The following is a 26343-nucleotide window of genomic DNA, read 5'->3' on the forward strand; positions in this document are numbered from 1 at the left end:
AGTCATCTTAGCAGTATCCCAAGATACAGACTGTTATAATCTCTTTAACAAATTCTCAAGCTACACATGTTTACTTCGGGTCATTGCTTACTGTTTAACATTCAGAAATAAGACTTAAGTCATGTTAGACTGTTATATGTAGGATGCCAATTTGTGACTGGATGATATATACGAACGATATTAGCCGTTATTCTGTATTAAAAATGTAAAACGTGTAATACGAAAATGCATAAGATATCTTCGAGTGAAACTGATTCTTAGAATATCAAATGGGTCAGTTATTTGCTTCTCGGGTGATGCCATCGTGGCCATTCTCTATCTAAGGGGTTAAGTACGCTGGCCCTTTTTCGATAAATAAACGAACCAGAAGTAAGATTACGACAAAGGCATGCTTATGTATCTTTGTATGCTTCGTCACCAAGGCCACACATTTAGGATTAGCGATCGATCTGAGTACCGAGGCGTTTCACAATTGTTTCCAGTGTTTCCGATAATGGTAGGAATTTTATCATCGCTTGAAATGAACTACGTGAGTTAGGCATACTTTTGAATAGTGAGAATCACAATAATCAAATAGGAATCTTTCTTAGCAAAAATTATATTAAATAGCGTCTAAATCCTCCGCATGCGCCACACTTTGGAGGTCTTTGGGAGAGTGCAGTTACAACAAAGACTCACATATGAAGAAATGTCGACATTATTAACGTAGATAGAATCATGCTTGAACTACCGCCCATTAACTCCTTCAGAAAAAAGTTAGCAAGTGCGGTAGTTAATTTTATGACAGGATCCCAGGTAAAGGTATTTTTAAAAAGGAGAAATTTAGCCGTACCATCTGCATAGCCCTCTTAGATTGGTACGTGACATTTCACGTTTTCCAATTTGCTAGATTTACCCATTTCTCAATTCTCAATAGCAATTAACCTGTCGTAAAAAAAAGTGTTCAACGAACTTCTAGTCGTCAAATATTTAGGACCAGTGAGCGGTCGCTGTATAACGGTTAACCGGACAATCGTCACCATCCTTGGAACCAAGAGCTTCGTCACCCCTTCTTTACAAGTGTACCAGCAGTACTGGAACCATTTTGATACGAATTACCTAATTGCTAAAGGTGTCCCTATATCTAATTCCGCATCGGTCAGCAGTTTAGTAATAGTCATTGCATCGGCAATCCTTTACCACCATAGATGGCTCTCTTGTCCAGCTGCATCAATATGCTGGCCTAACGTAAATACGTACATACATAAATTAAAAAGAAGTTAACTAAGAAATCCGTTTTCATTGGATGTAGGGTCAAACCGAATCTGCGCACGTTCAAAGGGAGAGAACACTTAAGTATCTTGCAGCAGATGTATGGAGAATGTCATGAAAAAATATGAATATTCTCTCCATAAATTAATACGGTGTAGAAGATGCTGGTATCGGAGAGATCTGACCTTGACGTGTTAGAAACTTACCAATCGATGCTGGAGAAGTAAATCCTAATGAGATGGTTATATTTGTTAGAGAGGATTTATCTAGGATATCATTAGCATTTTCTAGAATCAGGAGAGTCATGATAGCTGATGCCACTCAACTACCCTTACCTGTCATGCCTGATATCACTATAGCAGCACCGTGTGGGCCGAGAAGAGTTGACGATGACTTTGCACAAGATCTTATTATCTGGAGTGAAGATGTGCCAGATGAATATCGCCAGCCAATCCTTGCAGACAGTATTCTTAGATCATGGTCCGGTGCTAGCAGATCAACAAATCAATATGTTGCCCAAATTGATAGCGAACGGTCTTGTTGTACCATTCCCAGCAGGAGCACCATAAAACCAACAAGGGCCACCTCCACAACCAGGTGTAGCAGGTCCAGGTTGTACAGGATCCAGGATTATTCGTCACCCTGATGAGAGAGTAATTACCATGGGAATATAAATTCCGCATGTAGTAGTGACGGAATGATTAAATACAAATTTAGCATCAAATTTCGATATTCTTTTTGCGCGCCAGTGTTAACGTTAGCGTTACTTAACATTATCTTTTGTCTGTCCGAAATTACATATTACACCAATTTGATTTTATATAATTATGAGTTATTGACATTTGTGTCTATATCACTGTCTATTATATACTAATAATGTTAATGATTTATTTTTATATGATGATCATCCAATTGTTAATTGATCGGCATCCTAGCATAATGGAATAAAACAGTTTTAGTCATAGATTTAGTGAGCACCAGCTACCGTCCAGAAGAACGACTCTAGTAAATTTGAGAAGGTCGAAGGAGCCGACCCCGGGTAGGGGAACGACTTTGCCACCTCGCAGTTAGGCATATGCGACTAGATTCTTCCTATCTTATTTGCTAATGGAATAGTTCACTGAAGCAAGTACAGAAAAACTCAGCAGCGCCATAGCGATTGTTTTCCCACGGAATGTGTCTTTCGGTTACATCGGCGCTCCATCGAAATCAATGTATGCACGACTCTTTGACCTTACTTTAAAAAGGTTACAGTGAGATGTCTCCAAGAGAATGAGAGCCAGCCAGCGGTCATTTTCTCCTGGACGTTGCTGAAAGAGGTGTATGTTGTGCGACCTTTGTGGGAGAAAACCCACTCTGTTTGCCACATGTTTACCGCCTCAGCCTTTATACGACTTTACCTGTATTCCGTGGCTTTTGGAAAAAATGCATTTCCTATCATGGCGACGATTCCTCTGGGATAACTATAGGGAACGCTACGCTTTTAGAAGAAAATCTGTGCACTCCTCATAGACTACGAGGGTGAATACGCCTCTGTATATTCCGGTGAGTAATCCGAAGTGAAGCCTCCATCTGTATCTTGCCAGCCATCTTAATTTCGCGAAAAGCGATAGAATCCTGTCGCTCAAACATTTGCAATGGATTCGTACATCCATTCCACTAGTTCGATGAACGCCAAAATACAATTATCTGGAAATTATATACGAGACTCCAAGGTCCCGTTGCCCGAGTTACAAGTCGTTGCTAGTTCTTCAGTTTCGTCCGCTTCACCTTTTTACTGTGTCTCAACAAGGAAGAACGGTACTTTCGTGGTTCTTCCTGACGAACGGTTTTATCTACTTTATTCTAGAAGGAGCTAAGTTAATTAAACTATTTAGATGGATTCTTTCAGTGTTTTCACGCAGTGCAGACGCTAATGGTCTGTGAGCGTCTGTGAGCGTTTCTGCCATTCGAACGGGAAGGTGTATGGGGCGGATCACCAGATTGACAGCAGTAGTTTCAACTCTACTGGCTAGGAGTAAGAAGACTCTGAATTTGATGGATTAAAACATCCATGTAAGTTGAAATTACATGAGCAGCCCAGGAAGTCGAAGGAGACTTCTTTGACTGGCCGGTTATGCAAGCTGGACGTAGAGACCTTAGCGCTACATCTCAACAAATTTAGGCCACCGCTTTACCAAACACACTATACAGATACAGACTGAGATAAATTCAGGCAGATCGGCTCTCGCCACGCAATAAACGCAATAAACTCCAACCTTCCCGACCCACAGGAAATAGTCTTTGAAATAGAAAAACTACAAAACACTAACCAAAAAGCATGCAATAAAGTAACCCATAGTCTACAAAAGGGGTTTTAATCTACCTCTGCGCAACCTTGTTTAAGCCATAAAAGGGTATTAATTCTGATGTAGTATCGGAAGATTTGGCATAGTGTGAATGAGGGAGTGATTGAGTAAGTGAGCGAGTAAAACAATGAGAGGCATGGTGGCAAAATAAAAGAAAAATCAGTCTACACCAGTTCTCCTTCAAGTATCATCCACACCCTCTTGTGCGCCCGAGGCGCGCATTCGTCTAAAAAGGGCGGGAAGATACCTGCACGGACGTGGAACTTTCCAAGTTCCACGGTGACGTTTTGGGAATTTCCCAAAGGTAAAGATTCCGGTCCGGTCCCATTAAGTGCACGATTCTATGTCCCGCTGCGTGCACATGTTGGACCGACCCTGGAGAAATCCCTCGTTTACAACACGCGATGGCTATTGAGGATGTCAAAATTAAATATTCTAAAGACCACTGTGTCGAAGGTCGCGAACGTTTACGAAATTACTTAAAACGTCTTAATCTCAAAAATAGCCTTTTCGTCACGAACGTGTAATAAACGAAGTCTTCGAAGGCCCCACGTTTTATTTGTTCCGTCGGTCGGAATAGAACGTTATTAATTTTTTAGGTTCAATCATTAGTCTATTTATTTTCTACACTACTTTGGACTTTCCACCTACAGATCGCCATAGAGGACCAGGAAATTACGGAAGAGAAAACTCCGATGATGATACTCTGTCGGTGTGTATTAGTACTGTTGAGGGAAATTTGTAGGAATAGCTAACGATGTAAGGGCATTAAAACTTGAATGTAATTCGAATGCCTTAAACATTTTTGACACTTTACGTAGTAAATATGCAGTGCCAAGTTCTATGCAGGTTAATGTAATTGTTGTTACCATGATGATATTCTTTTACCTATTAGTAAAAAAATAATTACTATTGCTACTGACAAGACATACGTTGTTACCTAGTGGCGAGCTAAAATACACCCATCCCTCAATTTACACGATGCTTTTTATGTGCGATCTCATTTCACGCGGTCAGATAGATTTCATTTTACAAAATTAATCATGAAATTCATTATAATATATATCAGAGTGACGTAAATTCCTATTTGAACGTATAAAAGTACGGCAGTGCCTAGGTACCAAAGCGTCGCAACTTAACTTAACAACAACGCAACTTAACAAGCGTCTTAACTTAAACAACCAAAAAATATATTTTTCTACAAGTTTTAAAAGTACATAAAAACAAATTATATACAAGTAACACCACTAGAAAAATCCATCGTATTTATTTTCTGAAAGCTGCTTATAGTTATCCTTCGATGTTTAAATGCGTCAGTGATGAAATAAGAGCGAAAGGACATCACGTTATGCTAATCATCATACAATTATAGATAATATTGAAAATCAGTCGACTTTGACGAAGCTATATTATTCAGTACACAGTAAGCAAGTTACCACATTATTTAGATTTATTATTTATACTGTAATTTTGACTCCGAAATGTTTAACAAACGTTCAATAACACGAAGAAACAGAAAATCTATGTCTTTGGAGATGAAAATGAAAATTTTTAATCGACTCGAAGTAGGAGAAATAGCTATAGCGACTGCTAAGGGACATAGAATAAATGAATCCACTCTACGAATAATCAAGAAAGGAAAAGAAAATAATATTAGAAATGGCTTAGTTTCCGGAACCTTATCGTACTCAAGACATCCTTTCACCACCCACCCCAATCACACAACTTTCATCGTATACAAGAAACCCTGCGAACAGAAAATATGGAGAAAGCACCGATGATATGGTGATAGGCAACGACATACTGCTACGTCGTGAGGCTATTTTCCTACGTATTTCTTTTTCGTTTTTTTTTTCTTTTGTCCCTTTGCACTATCAGTGGTAAGAGGGTGATGTGGCGACCACCATAGACCACCCTAGACCAGCCTTGCATCCTGGGATACAAGCCGGATGAGAATACCTGACCCTTCCTGCTCTACACCGGGGGGGGGAGAATAGACGTAATGTGAGGGAAAGGAGCCCTCAGCAAGGCAGTTATGTTTTGAGCGATGGAGCGTTAAGTTTGTTACTTGTTAAAATAAATTATCTATTTCGTTGTACCCACGTAGGATTGCCAAAGGCTAGCTTTTATTAAAGGAACGTCTGTATGTTTTGAATGCTATACCACTTGTGAGGATTACTTAAAAAAAAATAACGACGCAAAGTCCACAGTCGTGTTTTTCTTTCCGGCCCCTGTAGGTAGAAACACAGTCGGGAAAACAGTACACGAATTGAGAGATATCTTTCACAGTTTATATACTGAATCCTATTCCTTAACACAAGATTCATTTTTGTTTCTACGTTTACATGTTGAAATAATCCAATAGCTCTCGTAAATGAACCCACTGTGATGCTCGGTTCTGATTCGGTGTCTCGACGATTGGAGCTGATAATGGAGTAACACATAGGTCAAGATAATTAAGGATCAACGTTTCGCAGAAACAGTAATTTATTCTTTAAACGGAAATTATAAATTTCTGAGGTGCGCGTGACAAGACGAAGACTGTCGAAATATAGGAAAGGAGGGCTAGTTAAAGGTTTAGATAAATTGAACTTTGAGTTATAACGATACAGGAGGGTTTATTAGAGGAGAATTGAAAGTATGATGACAAACTAAGCTTGCTTAAACTAATATCTGTAGGTACGACATCACGATATCAGTTACGTAACCGAAACGTTACGTGCCACCGAAGGTTAAGGTTTAAGGACACAAGTTTAAGAGGGTCAGAATTTAACACCAATGGGAACTCGTAGCTGATGTCGACGATCATGTCTAAAATTGGAAGAAGCCAAGAAAAGTCTGAACAAGCTGCTGCTCGGTGGCTCGATATACTAGGCCTACCTACACGAGGTTAGATATCGGCGGTCTACTTGGCCAATTTTAATGAACGTTATGCATTAAACCCATTTCGCATTTGTCGAAAGGTACGAAGGATGCTGTATTGAAACACTTTTAATTCTAAAATTGCTTTTTATTTCCTGAAAATCGCGTAAACACGGAACGATTGGTCTGTGGCGGCACTCGCCACTAAAGGGACAGCACCGTTTACACTTTCCTGAAAGTAGCCGATGACCCATCGTTTCCAATATATAGAAGTTCCGAACTGTCCCTAATATCCCAGCGTCTAAGGCAGGGCCTGCTAGGTAGCCTTACTGATGAGTCCACTAGCAGGCCCAGGACGAAACGTTCTTCCCCTCTCTTTTCCTTCCTTCTTTCTTCCTACATCTTTACAGCACAGGAAACCGAAGCAGCGCAGCCGCTTCAGGTCAAAGCTTCAAAAATATAGTTATATTTAATCGGTCTACTTACAGTATTCGGTCTAGGGAGCCTAACAAGTGAAATAATTTACAACGTCAATAAAAGCGCGCATCTAAGAAGCGAAAACACAACGACCGATGCAGCTGAACTAAAGATATCGATGTTCGTTATCGCTGCTTTAAGAAATTGTCTTCAGATAAGCTGATTGATAGACAATATTTGACAATTCAGTAGATGTATGTGGCTATACACACCTCAATAAAAAAAAAAGAATTTACAAATGCAATAAGGCTTCGAATAGAGGCCGTCGATTATGAGGAGGGTACCAAGAAACAACAATATCTCACACGCTCCATCTCATTACTGCGGTCCATGAAAACTTGTTGTGTGCGATACACAGAATCGTTTACATATCTATATATTTTCATTTTAAATATGTTCTTGATAAATCATTTTGTTTAATAACTGTTTAATAACTAACTTGACTTATAAAACGTATTGTGGTCAATCAATGTGGTCAAACAAATTATACGAGATTATGACCAACGTTGATGTTTCTGATAGTGTTGATTTTATTTAACGATTAAAAGTTTATACAGGATGTCCCGTTCAAGTCGGCACGGCGAGTCACTAAGAGGATGAAGTTAGAAAAAGAAATGTTCTTTTAAAAGTTATTTGGTACGAAGGGGCACATTATACGATATCAATGATATTTTCATAACTAAAGAGGTGGTGGAGATTGGAGGATCAAGTTATCTTTTTATCTACAAATCGCTAGAACGACTGTTCAACAGTGTTAATTAATTATATAACAATCGAAGAAATATGCGCAGCTCGTTATTTATTACGAAATGAATAAATTATCCTCGTCGTGACAATATATAATCTATACTGGAAGACTTGTTTATCTAGAAATCTATAAGTTTATTTTCTAAAATCTACCATTTTATTGTGTAAAATAAGTACAGTGACCGTTAATTAAAGTTTCATGTTAAAAATTCAATTTTTATAGAATAATAACAACCCAACAGCGTCAAATGAAATAATCTGAAATCTACAGTTTTTATAGATTTAGTCATTTAACAACTCGATAATCGCTTTGTTGAATTAGGAGAGAAACAGGAACGCGTCTGAAAAATAATAATACGCGTAAAGGTGTATTGTACAAAATGTAAAAGATATATGAGGAAATATTATGTGCAAATAAATATTTGAATCGTATATGTAAGAAATATCGGGTAACGGGGTGCACGGGCGGTCAACGATGGCCGAGTGTATTTCCCTGCGGCATCGCCCCTTCTCGAGGCTAGTACGAATGGCCTAAGAAGGCATTTCTTGTACGAACCTTCGGGTGAACCAGGAATAAATACGCCCAGTAAACGTTGGGCAATCGAGTTTTTACTTTATTTTCATCAACATCTTACAGTAGATTACACTGTATCTTTTATGTAAAATAATAAAGTACATATAATACTAAATATACTAGGGGAATTGGAAAGTGATGTCGTTTCTTTACATTAAATTCAAACAGATAATTTTTTAACAAGCTTTTATTTTTAGTCAATGATGTTATCAACAAGCTTTTACAATGTAGTGTACAAATTTTCAATTCCGGATCGATCAAAATCAATTGGTTTTTGAGCAAAATACCTGAAGAGCGCATTTTTTATATCATCCAAGTTTGCAAATTTTTTGCCACTTAGAACGGCGTTGTTGCGTTCGGAATAAATGAAAATCGGATAGTGCAATATTGGGTGAGTATAATGCAGCTTTTCTGTTTACATTTGCAGATCATTTTTCAATTAACCCACTTGCATCATTCAAAAAAGTGGAAAATTGGCTGAGATCACTAAAATTTAATATCGCAATGATACGACTACATTTTTGTAGGGCTAATTACTTCTTCATTAGTATTAGAATTGCAACCCTTCATTTTTGCCAAAATTTTTTGCTTTTATCCAAAGAAATACTTGAATCCATATGGAAAATTCAGGGCATACATGCATTTATGATACAAATGAGTTAAAGATTGATTTACTAGATACAATTGTTCACAGTAAAAGTCTGCATTTACGGTTTGTCCAGGTTTCAGTACTTCAAAATAAATGACCTCGCGAATACTCCACCAACATACAAAATTGGTGTTTAAATTTCACTTGGTGTTTAAATCTGCCTTAGCTGTACTTCGTGGCGATTCATTCGGAGAGAGTCATTGCCTTTTACGTTTTGGATTATCATAGAAGACCCATCTTTCATCTCCAATGAAATAGCGATCAAAAAACGGTTCTGTATTGTGCTGCTGAGGCAATAAGTTGCATGTGGTTAGTTTTGTTTACTTCCGACTTATGCGGGACCTAAACATCTGCTCTGTTTACTTTACCAATCTGATGCAAATGTTCTTGGATGGTCGAACGAGGTTGGTTAAGAGTATTTGACAGTTTCTCGATTGTCTGACACGGATTTGTTTCCACTTCCGCCCTTAACACGTCATTATCCAAAGTTGTTGGTCTTCCTGAACGATGCGAGTCAGAAAAATAAAAATTAAAATGGATATGAATTTAGAAAACCATTTTTGGCATTTACAAATGTCTAATGCATTTGGGTAAACATCGCAAATGTTTTTGGTTACTACTATTGCGTTACTACCCTTGCAAAACTCAAAAAGCTTACGATGCCAGATATGTGTCTCTTCTGGTATTTGGCTAGCCATCTTATCACAAATTGCAAAAAAATTTAAGATTTAATTATTTACGCGTAAACAAGTCACTGTAATCATAAAATATCTATGGCACAACTTTGAAGTACACTATGATCTGATAAATGGCAACCGATTATTGACATGTGAAAAGAAACGATATTACTTTCCGGAACCCTAATGTATCTATCACAGTTTAAAAAATTGCATCAACAAAATCTTATTTCGACTCTATATTTTTTAATTGGTTAATTAATTATAAAACAGACTATATACGTCGAAATGGTTATTAAAATCGAATACTATGATCCAAAAAATCCAGAAAGCCTTTCTTTTCATAATGAATTTCTTTCACATTTTCATAATTTTTAGTTATAAGTTTTGGAAAATTCATCACTCAAAATTTTGGAAAAATTAAGATCATCATCCTGTGTCTAATTTTTTTTGGCAAAGAATGTTGCATATACAACCAATGGCAAAAAATTTATGATCAAACAATTTAATACAAAATTTATTAAACACGCTCAATGTCTTGGAATAACAAAAATGTTACAAAGTAAATAACAGTAAACTACTCCAAATTTCTATTTATTATTTTTATTAAAGAAAAAAAAACAAGTTGAAAAAATTTCCAATCCACAGATATTAGCACTGTGTTACGTTACCACGTAAAAATATTATTGCTTTCAACATCAACGTCTTGGCATCGAGGTAATCAGATTTTTTATGATCAGTGAGGAAACGGAGGATATATTAAGAAGTGGCCAAATGGGTCACGCGGATATCTAAAATTTCAATTCGTTTTTTTCAGTCAAGCAAATTTATGTTACACGTGAAAGCAAATTAATAAAAATATTAATTAACACCCGTCGGATTTACTGTACGTGAATCCCCGTGCGAGGACTATATAGGTTGTAGCGGCTAGCATCGAGGTATAATAGAAGACCTTTTTCGCTACAAGCAGCTAGCACGATTTATGGTATGCGCACAAATAAGTTACTTTTGAGAAGACGTCCTTAGCGAACCTTCTCCACATGTTAGTTGTAAATCTTAGTCGACGACCTCAGTAACACACGCGGACTCCATAAATCGAGGGTTTCCAGAAAGGGTCTAGGCCTACGGTCAAGAGGCTACAGCCTTGACGTGAGAGGAACCAGACCCAGCGGAAACCCTGCTGCATTGCCAAATATTAAAATAACAAAACACCCCCAATATACCTGCTGCCGCCCTTCCAAGTAAACGCGCTAAGGGCGCAAGAAGAGGCGGCACCTAGATATAAACAAATACGTGATTGGCTAAGGTCGACGCACCGACTTAGCCAATCATGTAACGCAAAAAATTTGTACAAACGCGGCTGCACACGAGAGAACCGAGAAAGTACAGTTGATCTCGAGAACTAGCCGAGTGCAGTCGCTCCAGAAATAAAAGAGAAAAGTGAACATCCTACGAACTCAGTCAGATCATTCTAATAAAGAACCCCTCCACAAGGTTTTAAACGTCAATAAATCGTTGACGAATCTTTCTTACTGTGAAAACGAACACTTCAATCTGTGTGCTTAGATTCTTTCGCTTTCAGTTGTAATCTAACCAGTAGAAACTACAAAGTAAGTGTTATAACGGTATGAAAATCATCTTTATCACGTTAAGTGCCATGTTAGTCTCTGGTGACTGACAATGAACTCTCCGTTCGGATCACGTTAGTCGCCGGTTGTCTGATACTGCAAAATTGAAAAAATTACATTCTTCTAATAAATTTTTAAATAATTCCGGGATCATAATAAAATGTACTTAAACTACACTTACGAGCAACTAAATCGACTGAACTTCCAGATACGCACATAAAGTAAATTTTTTCAAAAATTGCCGCAGTCAATGGACAAAAAACATATTAATTTTTAATTACTAGGCATTTAGTTTTAAATTGATACCAACATAATAAAAATTGGTCAACTATTTTTTAAATTATGTCACTTGAATTCCGAAGCATTTACCAAAGCTTTGTATTTTTACTTGACAATTCGTCATTTCCTTATTATCCGCATTGTTCGTCAAATAATACGTTGATAGCATAGGATTACAATGCTGCTTGCTACTAATAATCTTAATTCTTAAGATTGAACAGTTTGATGGATGATACTTCTAGCTTGATCGCTCTAACCTAAAAAGTACACATTTAGCAGATATTTTGCAGTTGTTAATGGAAAATTCTTTCTATTGAAAATTTCAGTTGGGGAAGATTAAAAAACACTCAACTACAAATCAATTGGTACACTCATACATCGCTTCTAAAACGTGAACTTGGTAAATAGAAAATTGTGATAAATAAACGGTCATTGAAGTGACAGATATTACTTAAACCTATAATTAGTAGAAATTACACCAAATGTCGCACATATGTATACTGAGCCTCATCGATTTTGGTCTGGTGTGTGGTTCTAAAACATGCTCAAGTCGAAGGCTTTACTTGAATAAAACATTACCCTTTATCTAAGGAATAATAATTCGGATTAATGCAGTAGAACGCGTTTGAAATTCTGAAACAGTTTATAGAACCTTTCAGGTCGATGTGCAATTTAATACGTTCACGCCAGCGTTGCAATTTGAGTTTCTCGTCATTTTTATGAGAACGACACAGTTAACATCAAATTTCTCTTATTCTACTATTCTTTTCGACTATACGACAATTTCCTCTAGTTACTGAATGAATTTAACGAACTATATATTTGACGGTAGTCAGTGTCCGCTGTGGCATTTAAGTGTGGCCCGCCGACGGTTTACACGTCGGCATGAATGCGATAATAACTTCGGGACGAGACCGATTTACTTTAGCGATCATGTAAGAAAAATCGGGTAACAGGATGCACGAGCGGTCGACGAGGGCCGTGTGTATATTACCCTACGGCATCGCCTCTCTCCGAGTCCTTGCCAAAACATTCGAATGAACCATGACGTTGAAGGTGTCCTCGAGACTAGTACGAATGGCCTAAGAAGAAGCCTCTACCTCTTGTACGAACCACCAAATTGCAAAGTAATAAAAACGTCTACAAGCTATTTAGCCATCCAGTTATTTCTACTTTTACTACTTCCTACATTACAATTAAAATTTGTAGCGGTCGAAATGCTTCATTTACAAAAATATATACAAAATAATGTACGGGGCGATGAGATCAACGTAGGTACTCAGGTTGGTCGTTCATCGAAAGCGAGAGGAAGGAAAATCGATGGAAGAGCAGTCTATACGTCTTTAACGCACCGAAGGAAATAACCGTGGAATTCCCGGCAAGCCAGATACCTTCGAGCGAATCTTTTAACATTTATGTTTTTATACTTTTATAGTCATAAATATATTTATAGCTTAATATTTATATTGTGACACATTTATATTACATGTTATATTATAACATATGTATTTTTTACTTTTTTCGACTTTTGCTTTTTTCCTTATTTATCAGTATATTAGAAATAATATATGTTATTTTTATTAAATTTAGATTAATTAGACGTGAAAACAACGGGGAGACATAGGAAGAGAGCCAAAAAATAAAGAGCAGTGAGACAGAAATTCAAGTGGCATTGCGAACTAATAATAATTGTAGCGACTAATGCCAAAGGTGCTGAATACGCCACCTCGATATCACACGAGAAAATAATTGTACAATTAGTTTTAATCTAGTAATAAGCACCCCTAATTTTAAGCTCTAGTGAGTAAGGCCTCTAGATTAGATTTTTTGTACATAGTAAGATTACAAGAAAACGAATGAAAAACGTCCTTGTTGAGTCGTGGCTATTGAAGCGAAAGGACGTACTGAACAGTTGTACAAAGAGAAATATAGAAAAATGTCGTGGACAAAGTTCCCACAAAGTCTCGTGGACAAGTTCCCACAAACTTACAAGGTAACTTTAACTAACAACAATTTGAAGAAATATGTACAACGAAAGAGGACGTTGCAATTGGCGAATCATTAATCAAATTTAAAGGACGCCTATCATATAAACAATACAATCCGTCAAAAAGAGCGAGATTTGGTATAAAAGTTTATAAATTATATGAGTCAAGTTCAGATTACTGCTAGAGTTTCAAAGTATACGCAGGCAGTGACAAAATACATACTACAGACAATGCATCTAAATCTGTGGTCAAAGAAGTATCAAAGCCAATTTTACACAAAGGATACACATTATACTTGGACAATTGGTATTCTTCACCAAATCTTTTTATAACTCTATTCAGCAGTAGAACTAATGCTATTGGAACAGTGCGCGCAAACAGAAAAAATATGCCGAAAGATTTCTTGAAAACAAAATTAAAAAAGGGGGAATATGAAGACGTTTTTATTCTATCTACAAAACACAAAACAATAGCTATAACTGAGCAAATAAAAAATCAACGCAATCCTACTTGGAAAGCAAAGTATGTCGTCGAATACAATAAAGGGATGATAGGAGTTGATCGACAAGATCAAATATTAGTGTACTTCCCTCTGATGAAAAAGTGTATGAAGGGGTATCGCAAAATTTTCTTCTACCTGTTTGACACGGCTTTATTTAACTCTTACATTTTGCATAAAAAAATAAATATCGAAAAAAAGACAGGGATATGCAGAATTTAGGGCTGAAATAGCGGAATTATTATTGAAAAATGCACCATTACCGAACTACAACCGTAAAGGATGGTTGTCAAATGGAAATTTACCACAAAGATTACAGGCTCAACATTGGAGTTATTTTCCCAAGCATATAGATTCAACACCCAAGACGAAGATGTGTAGTTTGCATAAAGCATAAACAACGCAGTGAGACAACGTGGGAATGCAAAAAGTGTAAAGTTGCATTACATGTACCAACATGTTTTGAGAGATACCATATCATCGAAGATTACTAAATTTTTGTGTTAAAATAACAATGTTATTAATGTATTAATGTATTATTCAATTTGCAACAATAAATCTTTTTTTTTTGTTTAATAATCAACTAATCGTGATTATTTGTCAAACATCTTGCAAAGTTAATTGTACCGCGTACGTGTATATACAAATTATAAGAAGTTTGCGATTTGTACAGTTTCGAACGCTCAGTCAAGCTGTGTATGTCCCTGCGCGTGACCGAACTTGGTGTCGCTTTTGGCCTGCACAGTTGAAAATTAAATCGTAAGGTAAGGGATTAACAGTCAATATACCCAACTAGAAATACCTCTAAGCGATTCCAACTTCGCGGAAACTTGTATAGAATACGAAGAAACCTATTATATCGTGTATGGGAAGTCAACGTAAGAGAAGCCTCGCATCAAGTGCATCACTTAAATGCAACACAGTCCCTTCAACCTCTATCCAAGATGTTCTACGCGAATATGTATTATATAGGAGGGATGCCAGCTGTGAATTCACTGTTACCATATTCAAGGAATTTCTGATCTTCCTACAGCGTGCTTAGTTGGAAGAAGCGTAACCTCATCAGACCAAATCTAATGGCCAACTCATCAAGTCTGCAACTCCGTCCGAAATAAAATTGAATACTTGATCTAAATACCGTCAGCAACACGTGTTTGTTTCTTCGATCATTAAGTTAGCTTGTCCTCATCGTAAGACGCAGCATCCAATCTATCGGTGCGAGACATACTGTGCATAGATTGCCTTCGTTCAAATCATCGTTCCATTGGATGTACAGCGCCTCCCTATCGTACTTACCACAAAAGGCACAATTTTCTCTTACATTTCGACAAAAAAACCTAACGATAAACATGATTCAGATTTGCTCCAAATCAATCTGTTATCAATCTACAGGCACAAATTTCTTCTGAAGCTCTACTAGCTACAGCTGTTGTAGAATTGGTAAATACTTAGGGAAAGATTATAACTTGCCGAGCATTCTTGGATGCTGGATTTCAAGCAAATTTCATAACCGAAATAGTAGTATCGTATTTTAAATTTACGAAAGAGGTTGGTTGATATTTCGATTTCGGGTGTCGAAAATATTGCAACCAAGGTAAAACACTCAGTGTAGGCAACATTAGATCACGATTTAATAAATATTCAAAGAATTTACACTTCCTTGTCTTAAATCGAATTACCAGGGCCATGCCATTAATAACAGTGAATCGGGCTAAATTTGCGAAATATCACGTTACCCGATCCCGAGACTCGCACAAGTTTCCTGAGGTTGATATATTCATTGGTATCAAATTATTTTATAAATTGTTGTGGACAGATGTTGTTAAATAATCTCTCCGCTATAGTCTTCCAAAAGACTCAACTAGGATGGATTGTCACAGGGTAGTAATTTAGTGTTACTATAAAACACATTCAACTCGATCGCTCTTCGACCGCTCTTCGGGCGGAAAGAGAACCTGTAGTAAAAGTCGTTTAACGTCACTGAAACCATTTCTAGACAAACACAGGATTCTTCGAATAGGGGACACGCTGATTGAGGAACAAAAACATCAAATATTATTGCCATCCGACCATCATCTAACTGGTCTTATTATTTGTGAATAGCACGAAAGGCTTAACAGAGTGTAACTTAAATCGCAGAAAGTCGAAACAATTGAAACTTTGCCCAGAGTCGGTGAAAGTGTGCGACCATTCCTGGATATGCTGAATTTCTATTTCTGCTTCGTTCTACTTCAAATCAAAGAAATTGGAGTACCTACGATGAACCATTAGGGGGCCACGACTATTGTCCAAAGGACACCCGTTGTATGGCAAATTGGGGCTCGTGTAATGATCGAAGGGGAAGGCCAACCACTTAGTACATTCACATTGTTTTGAGTCTTCGACCCACTCGAGACTCCTAGAGATATCGTTGTCTTTGTTGTTTATGTAAATACCGATTCACCTTAAACAGTCACATATCCTAAACGTAACTCATCCTAGACCCTTGACTACTCCCTTCAATCTATTAAACTATCCCTTTCCAAGTTCCTTACAAAATTTTTTTAAATAACAGGCTTTAAAAGCCAAAGCAGTTTTTCATATTCGTAGTTCAGAACACAATACCTCAAGTTAGACACACCACATACTTTGTAAATAAACTTCTCTTTGAATTTTAAAAAGTGCTGTACGCGATTCCTTCGGATCTCTACAACCCGGAATCCAACACCTCCTTTGACTAGAAAGGACATAACGATATCTTTAGAGGCTTTCAGGCATAATCCCACGGATGATAGCTTCGTACCACCGGCCATTCGACCAAGTGCGTAAACCTAATGTTCGTATCAGCGGTTCCTCTCGTACTGAGCAGGATTATTATTCCAACGACTAGTCCTGTCATCAATAGGGTTCGGTTTTTAAATAAAATATACAGGGTGATTCACTACTCGTGTGACAAATTTTTACAGCTAATACTACACCCGAAAAGCAACAAAAAAGTTTATATAAACCTAGGTCCGATTTGCAAAAATGGCAAAGAAAATAGAGATTTATGTCTGTTTTTTTTTTTTCAGAAAAACAGCAATTTCACTCATATTATTGATTGTATCTTCCAAACCAAAGAGCGATAAATTTTCTATTATAATAATCCCTGTTTTATCTTGAAACTCGAAAACAGGTAAAGTAATAAAAATTTTAACTTACCTCAGGAGGCAAAATTTGTAAATTACGAAAACTTTGATCTCCTATTTAGGTAATTATTTTTAGACCTGGAGGGCAGCAAATTTCACAAAAACTTCTTTATTCACTAAGCTTTGTGATGATATAATCAGTTTTTATTCTGGTGCACGGAAGTAAAGAAATTTTGTATGAAATATGAAAACTGCAGGAAGGAAACGGAGTGTGTAAAGCAACTACCAGCTACATTTTTCCCATAGTCACATTTATTGTATTTAATTTTGTTAGTTTTTTTACTGTTAGCTCTTTATTATCTGAACTACGTTCATTTTCAAATTGGTTTCTACCATTTGCGATGCATAGTCTCGATCATCTTTTAGTACACATTTTGACTCTCCATTTCAGAGATTAAGAGAATCGGTTTAACGTAACGTGCATCACACGAAACAGTTGACAAAAGATTAACTGAATCTCCATCTATATAGAGAAAAACAAATTCGTTGTCCCGGCAACTCATAGCGGGTAGATATGAATGATAGATTCTACTTAGCTGCATCGGAAGTTACTTATGATTCGACCTAATAGAAATTATAAATTGTGTATAAGTGTACATAGTTTGAGTTTAAACGCTAGCGCACTCCTAATTACAGCAAGAAAGATGATGTCGCAACACGTGAAATGCTCGCGTCGTATCGCCACTTAATCGATAAATATTCGCTCGTCGAATGATCCATTTATTTGGATCGGTAAACGGATAAAACATATCGAGCGACGCCTTTATCCCTGAAAGATCGTGCATCGGGCCTACGTGAGAAAGCGCATGATTCTACATGATCCCGTCTACGGCAATGTCGCGAGAAGCGTCGCTCGATAGCTAGCGCCATCCGACCTGCTGATATGCGAATAGACTTTTCTTATCTGCTACTATTAATGTTATTTACCTAAGAAGAAGATAAAAATTCCGAAAGTATTGCTTATTAACCGTAGAAAAATATTTACAGTATCAGCTGTTTCTGTACACAAGATACTAGAAAATTTTCAAGTAAAGCGGGTAATTATTACTAACACCAACGGTTTTATCTTTTCTAGTAAAAATTGATTTTATTCTAAAGTCTTTGTTGAAGTTTGTAAATATATAATCATATAATGTGTCTTTAAATAATTATTTGACTGAATCATAATCGATCGTCAGAATAATCACTTTTTTATTGCTAGCCTGCCAACAACTATCGCTAACGCTATATTATCAAAAATTTGCATCCGCTCTTCTCTTAATGATAACTTCGTGAAATGGCGCGTTATGTGTCGCATTATCTCTGCCGCATATAATAAGTTCCACTTATTTAAATCACACTGAATTGGAAATGCTGCAAATATTACCAAATCTGTCATCAATCGAACACAAATGATGATAACCATCGTCTAACATAGAATTTAATTCAAAAATCGATTTCCCAACACGCCTTCGTTGAAAAAGCAGAAATACAATACATTTAAATGATTTAGAGGGTCGTGAACAACCGGTTGAGTGGCGCGAGATATCGATTTATGTTGTCATCTTGAAATTAAATAAAACTACGCGGACTAAGTAGGAACAGTTGATAGAGAACGACAAATTTTCTATATATTATATTAAAAGCCGCTAACCTGTTTGTAGCCACCCGTTGTGTAACTGAACAGTATGAGCGATATAATCGTACTGTACAATCATCGTATCATTAACCGCTACAACTGCGTCGAGCAAATTCAGAGTATATTTAACGCAATGCATAGTAAAGCTATCGAAATGACATTAGCCGAGGCATTAATCGGTTGTACGGTGAAACACCCGTTGAAGGTATGGAATTTAAATGAAATCAAGGGCGAGATCGAACTCAAATATAATGAAAATTAACGGGGAACGAAACGATATCAGGTAGGCTATATAATAATGGTAGAAATTACTACGAACCAGGCTACGGGGCAAGCTTTACGCGAATCTCAAGGAACATTTCTGAGCCCCCGTGGAGTCTCCATAAAGCCCGACACGAGGTCGGCGATCGAAGTTAGTCGTTGCGGTGGAGCAGTTGAAGCCTTGAATAAAGGGGAAGTTAAAATACCTCGGTCAACTGTTTGCTAGACGAGAGAACAATGCGTTTTGTTACTTGCGATTAAACCTACTACTGTAACCGTCGCTAGTAGTTGCAATGCCGTTGTGGTCAGATCGCTAAGGTGTAGATACCTTGTCGATTATTTTATCGCAAACATATTTATGCCTATTGAATCATCAAATTCAATGAGTAATGTGCCCAAACAACTACAACATTTGTTTGAAGCACTTTTCGAGTGTCTGCATAATTAATGAGCTATAGCGCAAATTGGTGTTCTCGGGAATGACTTTAGGGAGACGTCAATAAGTATTGCAATTAAAACTTGAAAATCATTTTTAAATATTCCTACACATCGATAAGAGAATCAGTAGATAAACAGTCGGTTAGTTCGTTTCTTTCAGTTATAAGTGTATTCTTCCGTGCACATTTATTACGAAACTGGATCATTTTTCAAGTCAAGAAGATATTCTTGTTTACAACTCTTTAATTACACTGAATTTTAAGAAGCGTTTTAAACAAATGTAGCATTTGGTGACAACTAGTTAAATCGCTATTTAGAATGAAAAAATTAGCCCAATCCACTTAAAAAAAGAGGCTCCCCCTTCGTAAATTTCTTCTGTTCCACATCATTAGCTTCCTTGCATCGGTTAATTTAAAGAAAGCATTCACTTCGATCACATTCAATAGTTTCAATAGTTTCAGAGGAAGCAGTTTGTTATGCTTTATATGCGCTACAATATAGTTTCTTATATAGAAACTATGATATAGTTTCCCTTTCAGAGTAATGAGAAAAATATTATTAGGGTAGATAAAATTGGAATTTAACTTCCTGGAGAAACCAAGTAATAAACAAGTGTAAGCAATAGATAAGTCGTAAAGTAGTCAGCAACCAATACCGATGCATACGTTGTCACGAACGCACAATTATAACAGTGTACACAGGAAAAGGTTGCCCAAAATCGTATCTCCGGTAACATTATTTCAAGACCATTGAAATCCGTGAAAAAATTTTTTGGAAATAATATTGCATTTAAATATAATTATTGATTTTATATTTTCCGTAAACCGGAAATTAATACACGTTTCAATCGATAATAGTTTCGTAAAATTTACTAATTGAAATACGCATAGACCGTGTCACAGAAATTTATACATTGCAGAAGAAATGTTAAATCTAAAGGTCAAGAATAAACTAATAAACGCACAAACGGTTTAGTGAAAGTTTGACGAAGACCAGACCCAAGAGCAGGCGAGTAGTTTCCCGGGAATTTCATTAGCGAGGATGATGAGTGTATGGTGGTTGGAGTATGATATAGAAGACGGTATTTTTCAAACGGGACAATTTTTGCACTGTCAGTGTTCTGTAACAGTGGTGGTACAAACGAAAAGGGGGTGATTCTAGATGAAGAGATCAATCGAAAATATAGAATGACAATTTTTCATCTGAGGCTTTGTTTCTGAGCAAATTGATTTTGAACTTTCGCTGAATACAGGTACACTTGATCACGTCTCGTTAGAACGGATCTCACTGTAAATCGTTTCGATGGGACACGTAAATTACGAACACGTAATGAAATCGAATGTTTAAAACAGAGTTTGAAGTTTGTAGTAAAGTTTATTATTACAGAAATTGCTGGAAGTATTGCCCATCTTGCCGAAAACATAATTCTGCTCTTTTAATTAAATTTCTATGAACGCTTTCTAAGGTATTCGGTTGTTTTCACGTATGAAAAGCTAGAATAATGTTTTCTTTCGATTGCTCGCAACTTGTGATTCCTTTAAAATTGATTTAATATGACTCCATATGTAAAAGCCAAGCGGAGTTAAACTCGAGAGAGCGTGGTGGCTAAGCTATTGTTTCACCACGACCAATCTAACATTGGTAATGTTGGTTTAAAAAATCTTTCACAGCTAGGAAAACATTTCCCTGATATTGGAATTGTTCATCAACATAACTTCAATCGAGACAATGATCTACATTGAGATCCGCTATATCGAGACATGGTCAAGTGCACTCGTACCCAGCCAAAATTCAAAGTTGATTTTCTCGGAAACAAAGCCTCCAATGAAAAATTGTTATTCTATATTTTCGACTTATTTTTTCATCTAGAATCACCCCCTTTTTGGTTGTACCACCGAAAAAATTGTAAAATTTTATATATTGTATCTTTGAAAAATTGAATATATGGGTAATACCATATTCAAAAATTATTTTTTCTAGATAAAGTAATACCGTAAAATGGAAGTCAATAATAAAAATATTGCCAATCTTCCAGCCGTATCCCTTTGCTGAAGAAATCAGTATAGAACGGAGCTGTCACTATTTCCAGAACATTAACGCTTAAGGAACGATTGCTATTATTTTGGATCCACGACTTTGTGATTTACTGTTTTCTAATAACACAAATTTTAAAATAGCGCGAGATAACTTAATTAACACATTCAAATCGATTAATCTTCACCATGGACGTTAAAAAACTAAACATATATGTAATAAATATCAACTTAACCCACATATGTTTCTTTCGATACTTATATAAAATAAAATAATAAACGTTCACTAAATCACAATGGCATTGAATATCATTTGAATTGAATAGGAAAACTATAAAATGAAATATTCGCAGTTATTTCGCATTAGATGTCCAGTGATCGTACATATCGCACACGTACTTGGCAAATGTTCTCTTGAGTTTAATTCCCAATTATAATAACAGTATTGTATTCCGCTTTATTCGATTCTATAAACCATGCGCTTTCCGATGCCGACTGAACGTTGTTACGTAGATAGCGCTGAATTAGCAACGCACAATCTGCTTCTCGTAAATGCATACATAATCTGAGTCACCGTGTTATATATACAGGGACACAGAGTCCTCGGATCGAGGTTGCTTTGTACTTCGGCGAATAGATCTGATTTTATTATTCGAGGTACAGCTGACAATAGAAGTAAGGGTGCCAGCTAATCATCCTCGATAAGGAAATGCATAAAGGAGATGCTCACTCTTTTTTTTCGTTGGCAATCTTTAGAATTCCGAATTTCCGAAAATTCTTTCATTCTCATTTTGTTTGTCATATTTTTGTTAACACTACCCGTGTAAATAATTAGAATTTTAATAACTGTGGTTGGTTTGTATCAACTTATCGGGCAAAACTGATGCGCGACGTATTCTTCTCATTGTCATTTCGCCGTTTCTTTCTCTCCATCTTATAGAATATAAATTATAAAACCGTTCACATTTTCAGACATCTCATATACACAACGCTGTAAATATTTATAAACTCGTAACATTTTGCCTGTTTGGATATATGATTTATCGCGCTTAGATATGCTTGTACGCAGTTGTGTTACAAAACAAAATTGTGTTATAATTTTAGGTTAACGCAAAGAGAATGTCGGCTTTTAACCTTCAATTTTGAACGAACATAACTTTGTTTCTAATCAATTTTATTAATTAAAATAAGAATCATTAGAATCAATACACCGTTGCCGGTACAAGATATAAGTTTATTTATGCGGTCGCGTAAAATTCCGGGGTTGTGGGGGCGATGAAAGCGTTGAAGGAATTTTTGGCATCGTCTTAGTTCTTGAAGCATTTCTCGCGCAAGAAGTTATCGTTTGAATTCATACAAAAAAATTGCTGTTAATTGCTTGTTGTCTAGCATTACTAAAATGATCAAAATATAGCTATAATTAACCCTTTGCACTCCGCACGATTCTGGACACTGGCTATCAGCTACTCAGCGCCACTTTGCGGCAGAATCGAACATTTACAGACCCTCGTATTATTTGTTATAATTTTGAAACTAAATAACGTATTATAATGATATTGGGCTTAAATGAATTGGTTGAGATCGAGGAATGTATATTTGCAAAAAATCAATATTTTATTGTTTATAATTTTGTATAGTTTGATAAATTTTGAAACACTCCCCAATATGCATTGCAGGCTGATTAGTGCATGTTTCACAATAATAATTTGTTTGACGCCTGCCACCAGGTGTTTTCCTGTTAGAGCACATAACACAGTCTCGTTTTCTTTGTCCCATATTGGGAATATGTAATTTGTTGTCCATTTTATTGTCCGCAGAAGATGTGGATGGACGCGTTCTCGACACACGAAAATCGCCCCTCAATTGGTCAATTAGTGTTATGACAAACTTGTGGCGTGTCACTGATTGTCATTCAGGAATGTCATTCACTAAGAAAAGAATCACTTTTTCGATTTTCTCACTCGTTAGATCTATGTGTACTGCTCGAAGCTTCAAACTAGACTGAGCTTAGCTTTAGAAATCTTTTCCTCCAGATTTAGATTTGTTTATTTATAATTATAAATCTTACTATATAGTGCGTGCTATGTTCGCATACCGACCTTTCTTCTAAAAACTCCCCTCATCGCTCTTTTCAAGTGGCACCGAGAAGTGCTCGGATCGTCGTGAGCACGCCTCTCACGTTCTCGTCTGACACAAAACCCGCTGACATTTCTTGTATATATCTTAGTAATTTTACGGTATTTTGATTTGATTTCTGGTGTCATTTCAAGAAAAAGCTACAGGGAAACATGCATGTCCCAAAAAGTTGCGCTGAAATAACTCAATTCCCCGTAATCACTAATAAACTTGAATGTCCCCTGAGAGGGGACATCCGAGTGATATGCTAGAAATACGATGTCCCCTGAGAGGGGACAGCGGAGTGCAAAGGGTTAAGATCGATCATATAATATTTGTAATCAAGATAAGAAGCAGATTCTAAGCTTTAAAATGTGTATGTATATATATATATATATATAGATAGATAATATTTGCATCAACCTAATAACACTGTTATAAAACAAGACTATCGGGATTGTGAATATTTATAAATTCACTTGCTTTTTGATAATTCATTTGGAACGATTCTCTACTTTTTTATGAATTACGTATTCCAGCAAGATTTATGAAACAACGATGCAAATGAATAATTTGAAACAACAATTAAAAAACAGAAGTCAATGAAATTGACTCGAATGGTCAAAATTAATTTTCACACGTGACAATAAAACCATAAGACATGTATGAAAATTGAAGAAAACAAAAGAAAACGCTATGATATAGTACGATTTATACTATTGTTTATTTCGTATAGGAAGATGACGAACGCGGTTACACTCAACTGCAAGGATTGCAATTCAAAGAATTCAGAATATGAATATAAGCATGTTCATTCCTCGATGACAATTAGAACTCTGACTATAGTGTAGCGAAAGATTATTCCTGTGATGTTCACTCAAGCAATTAGTTTTGTTATTTGATGCGTTATTTTCTGTGAACGTTATTAATTGTGGCATTAGGCAGATAGGAAAACATCTCACAGAAGCAAATTAAATGAAACAGATGTAAGAGTGATTAATACATCCAACGTGGAAAACTTGAAGATATGCGTCACCGGAATTTCCTATTTTCCTGCGGATGACACGTACGTTTCCGACACGAGGAATCCCAGAAATGTATTTCTAAAAACGGGAGTTACCCTGACATCTGACCAGAATATTCGACTTTTCTTCTTTTTTTAATTTATATTATTTTTTTTACTTGACACAATAATGTCTTTTACTTCCGAAACACGAGATATTGCTCCAATCAATAAAATTGATTTTATAATCGTTAACTAGATACCTATATCCTTTGTTATTTGAGCAATAATGATATCTAACAATTCAACATTATAATATCTGGTTCAATACATTCCTTATCTCTTTACGTCTGCAAATAGAAACTGCGATGTGTAGAAAAAATTTAACTCAAATCGAACAAGAAAGTACTATCTCAAATTAATTTTATATGTATGGACGTAACACGAATGATATAAACGAATAATGGTAAAAATTTGTTACGACGGGAATAACACACAAACGAGGAGTTACCTCATTTTATTACACAAGTTGTCTAAAAAATCGTAATACATCCAGCTGGATAATAATTTTAAAAAATCTTAATCTTATTCTTTTTTTTTATTTATTTTTATTACCACCCGACCGGTTGTACCACAATTTTTGGGACACCGTTGTACAGCGCGTTGGAGAAACTTGTACTATACGAGAGTTTACCATATTTTGAAAGCTAAAGCCGAAGGGCGATGAAATGTATACGGAAAAATTCAAATCGATGAGATTGCCTTTTTTTTTACTAATTACCGATCGAATTATTTATTTCTTCTATTTTTTATTTTTTTATACAAATTTTTTATAAAATTTCCTATTAAAAGTAGAGAATCTGATTAATCAGTCATTGATGGTCTGGTGTGGCATTCGCAACCGAAAAATAATAATATCATATGCGCCACTAAATGAACATCATTCTCATAACAATTTCCCTCCCTCCCAAGTTCACATTTCCGCTTCAATTATTACATGAAACAAATTCTGACCTGTCTCGAAGACGATACGTTTCCCTTTCCTTTCTTTCTTCTCGCTTCTCTCACACTTGTATACTCTTTACAACGTGCGCACCTCTCTTCGCTGCATTATATTATAATATTTTACATCTCATAATATCTCTCGTAATATTTTACATCTCATGGATCTCTTATGGACGTCTGTGACTTCGTCCTAATAGAAGACTCGAAGACCCTTTGTAGACTCTATCTAACCTAGTATTTCCTCTGTACGATAAGTCCATTTTATAACTGTTCAATTGTCTTTTTTCGAAGTACATAATATAGGTTACCTAAGAAATTTAGAATTGTATTTGCGTATGAATTTAATCTCTGTTAAAGTGCAGCGAAGCGTACCGAAATGTCAGTACTGCTTTTGCAGGAGATTCTATTAAGGAGAAAACCACTCGATGATCATTTTTAAAAAATTTAAAAATATCTGAAAATATGAATATCGAAAATGAACTTGACGTACATTGAAAATTGTCTTGAACGAAGATGTATTGTACAGCAGATAACAATACGTCATCTCTACACAACAGTTAAGAGTACTTTTAATAACTATTTCTAGACATTTAAGTAAAGTAAATAGTTAAATAAAGTAAAACAATTGTAAAAGTGATATTATTTTTAAATCGTAAGTGAATGTAAAAAACATATTAAGAGATGCAAAATTATCAATTACTATCATTTATAATTACAATAGAAA

General features: G+C 36.1%; 1 protein-coding gene and 1 pseudogene across 3 annotated transcripts in view; both read right to left on the minus strand.

Moving 5' to 3' along the window:
• Znt63c (solute carrier family 30 member 1) overlaps positions 1-26343 on the minus strand; it is a 78510-nt gene that overhangs the window by 47644 nt on the left and 4523 nt on the right. The window contains exon 2 of one of the 3 annotated variants that reach the window (XM_076902381.1): positions 1587-1893. The exons of the other annotated variants lie outside the window; for them this stretch is intronic. Coding sequence (XP_076758496.1) covers positions 1587-1593 — 7 coding nt within the window. The 5' untranslated portion in view covers positions 1594-1893. The remainder of the gene's footprint in view (positions 1-1586; positions 1894-26343) is intronic. 3 annotated transcript variants of the gene reach the window in all.
• Positions 9060-9672, minus strand: LOC143427822 (histone-lysine N-methyltransferase SETMAR-like; annotated as a pseudogene).

This window comes from Xylocopa sonorina, chromosome 10 (assembly GCF_050948175.1).
Source record: "Xylocopa sonorina isolate GNS202 chromosome 10, iyXylSono1_principal, whole genome shotgun sequence".
Lineage (NCBI taxonomy): Eukaryota > Metazoa > Arthropoda > Insecta > Hymenoptera > Apidae > Xylocopa > Xylocopa sonorina.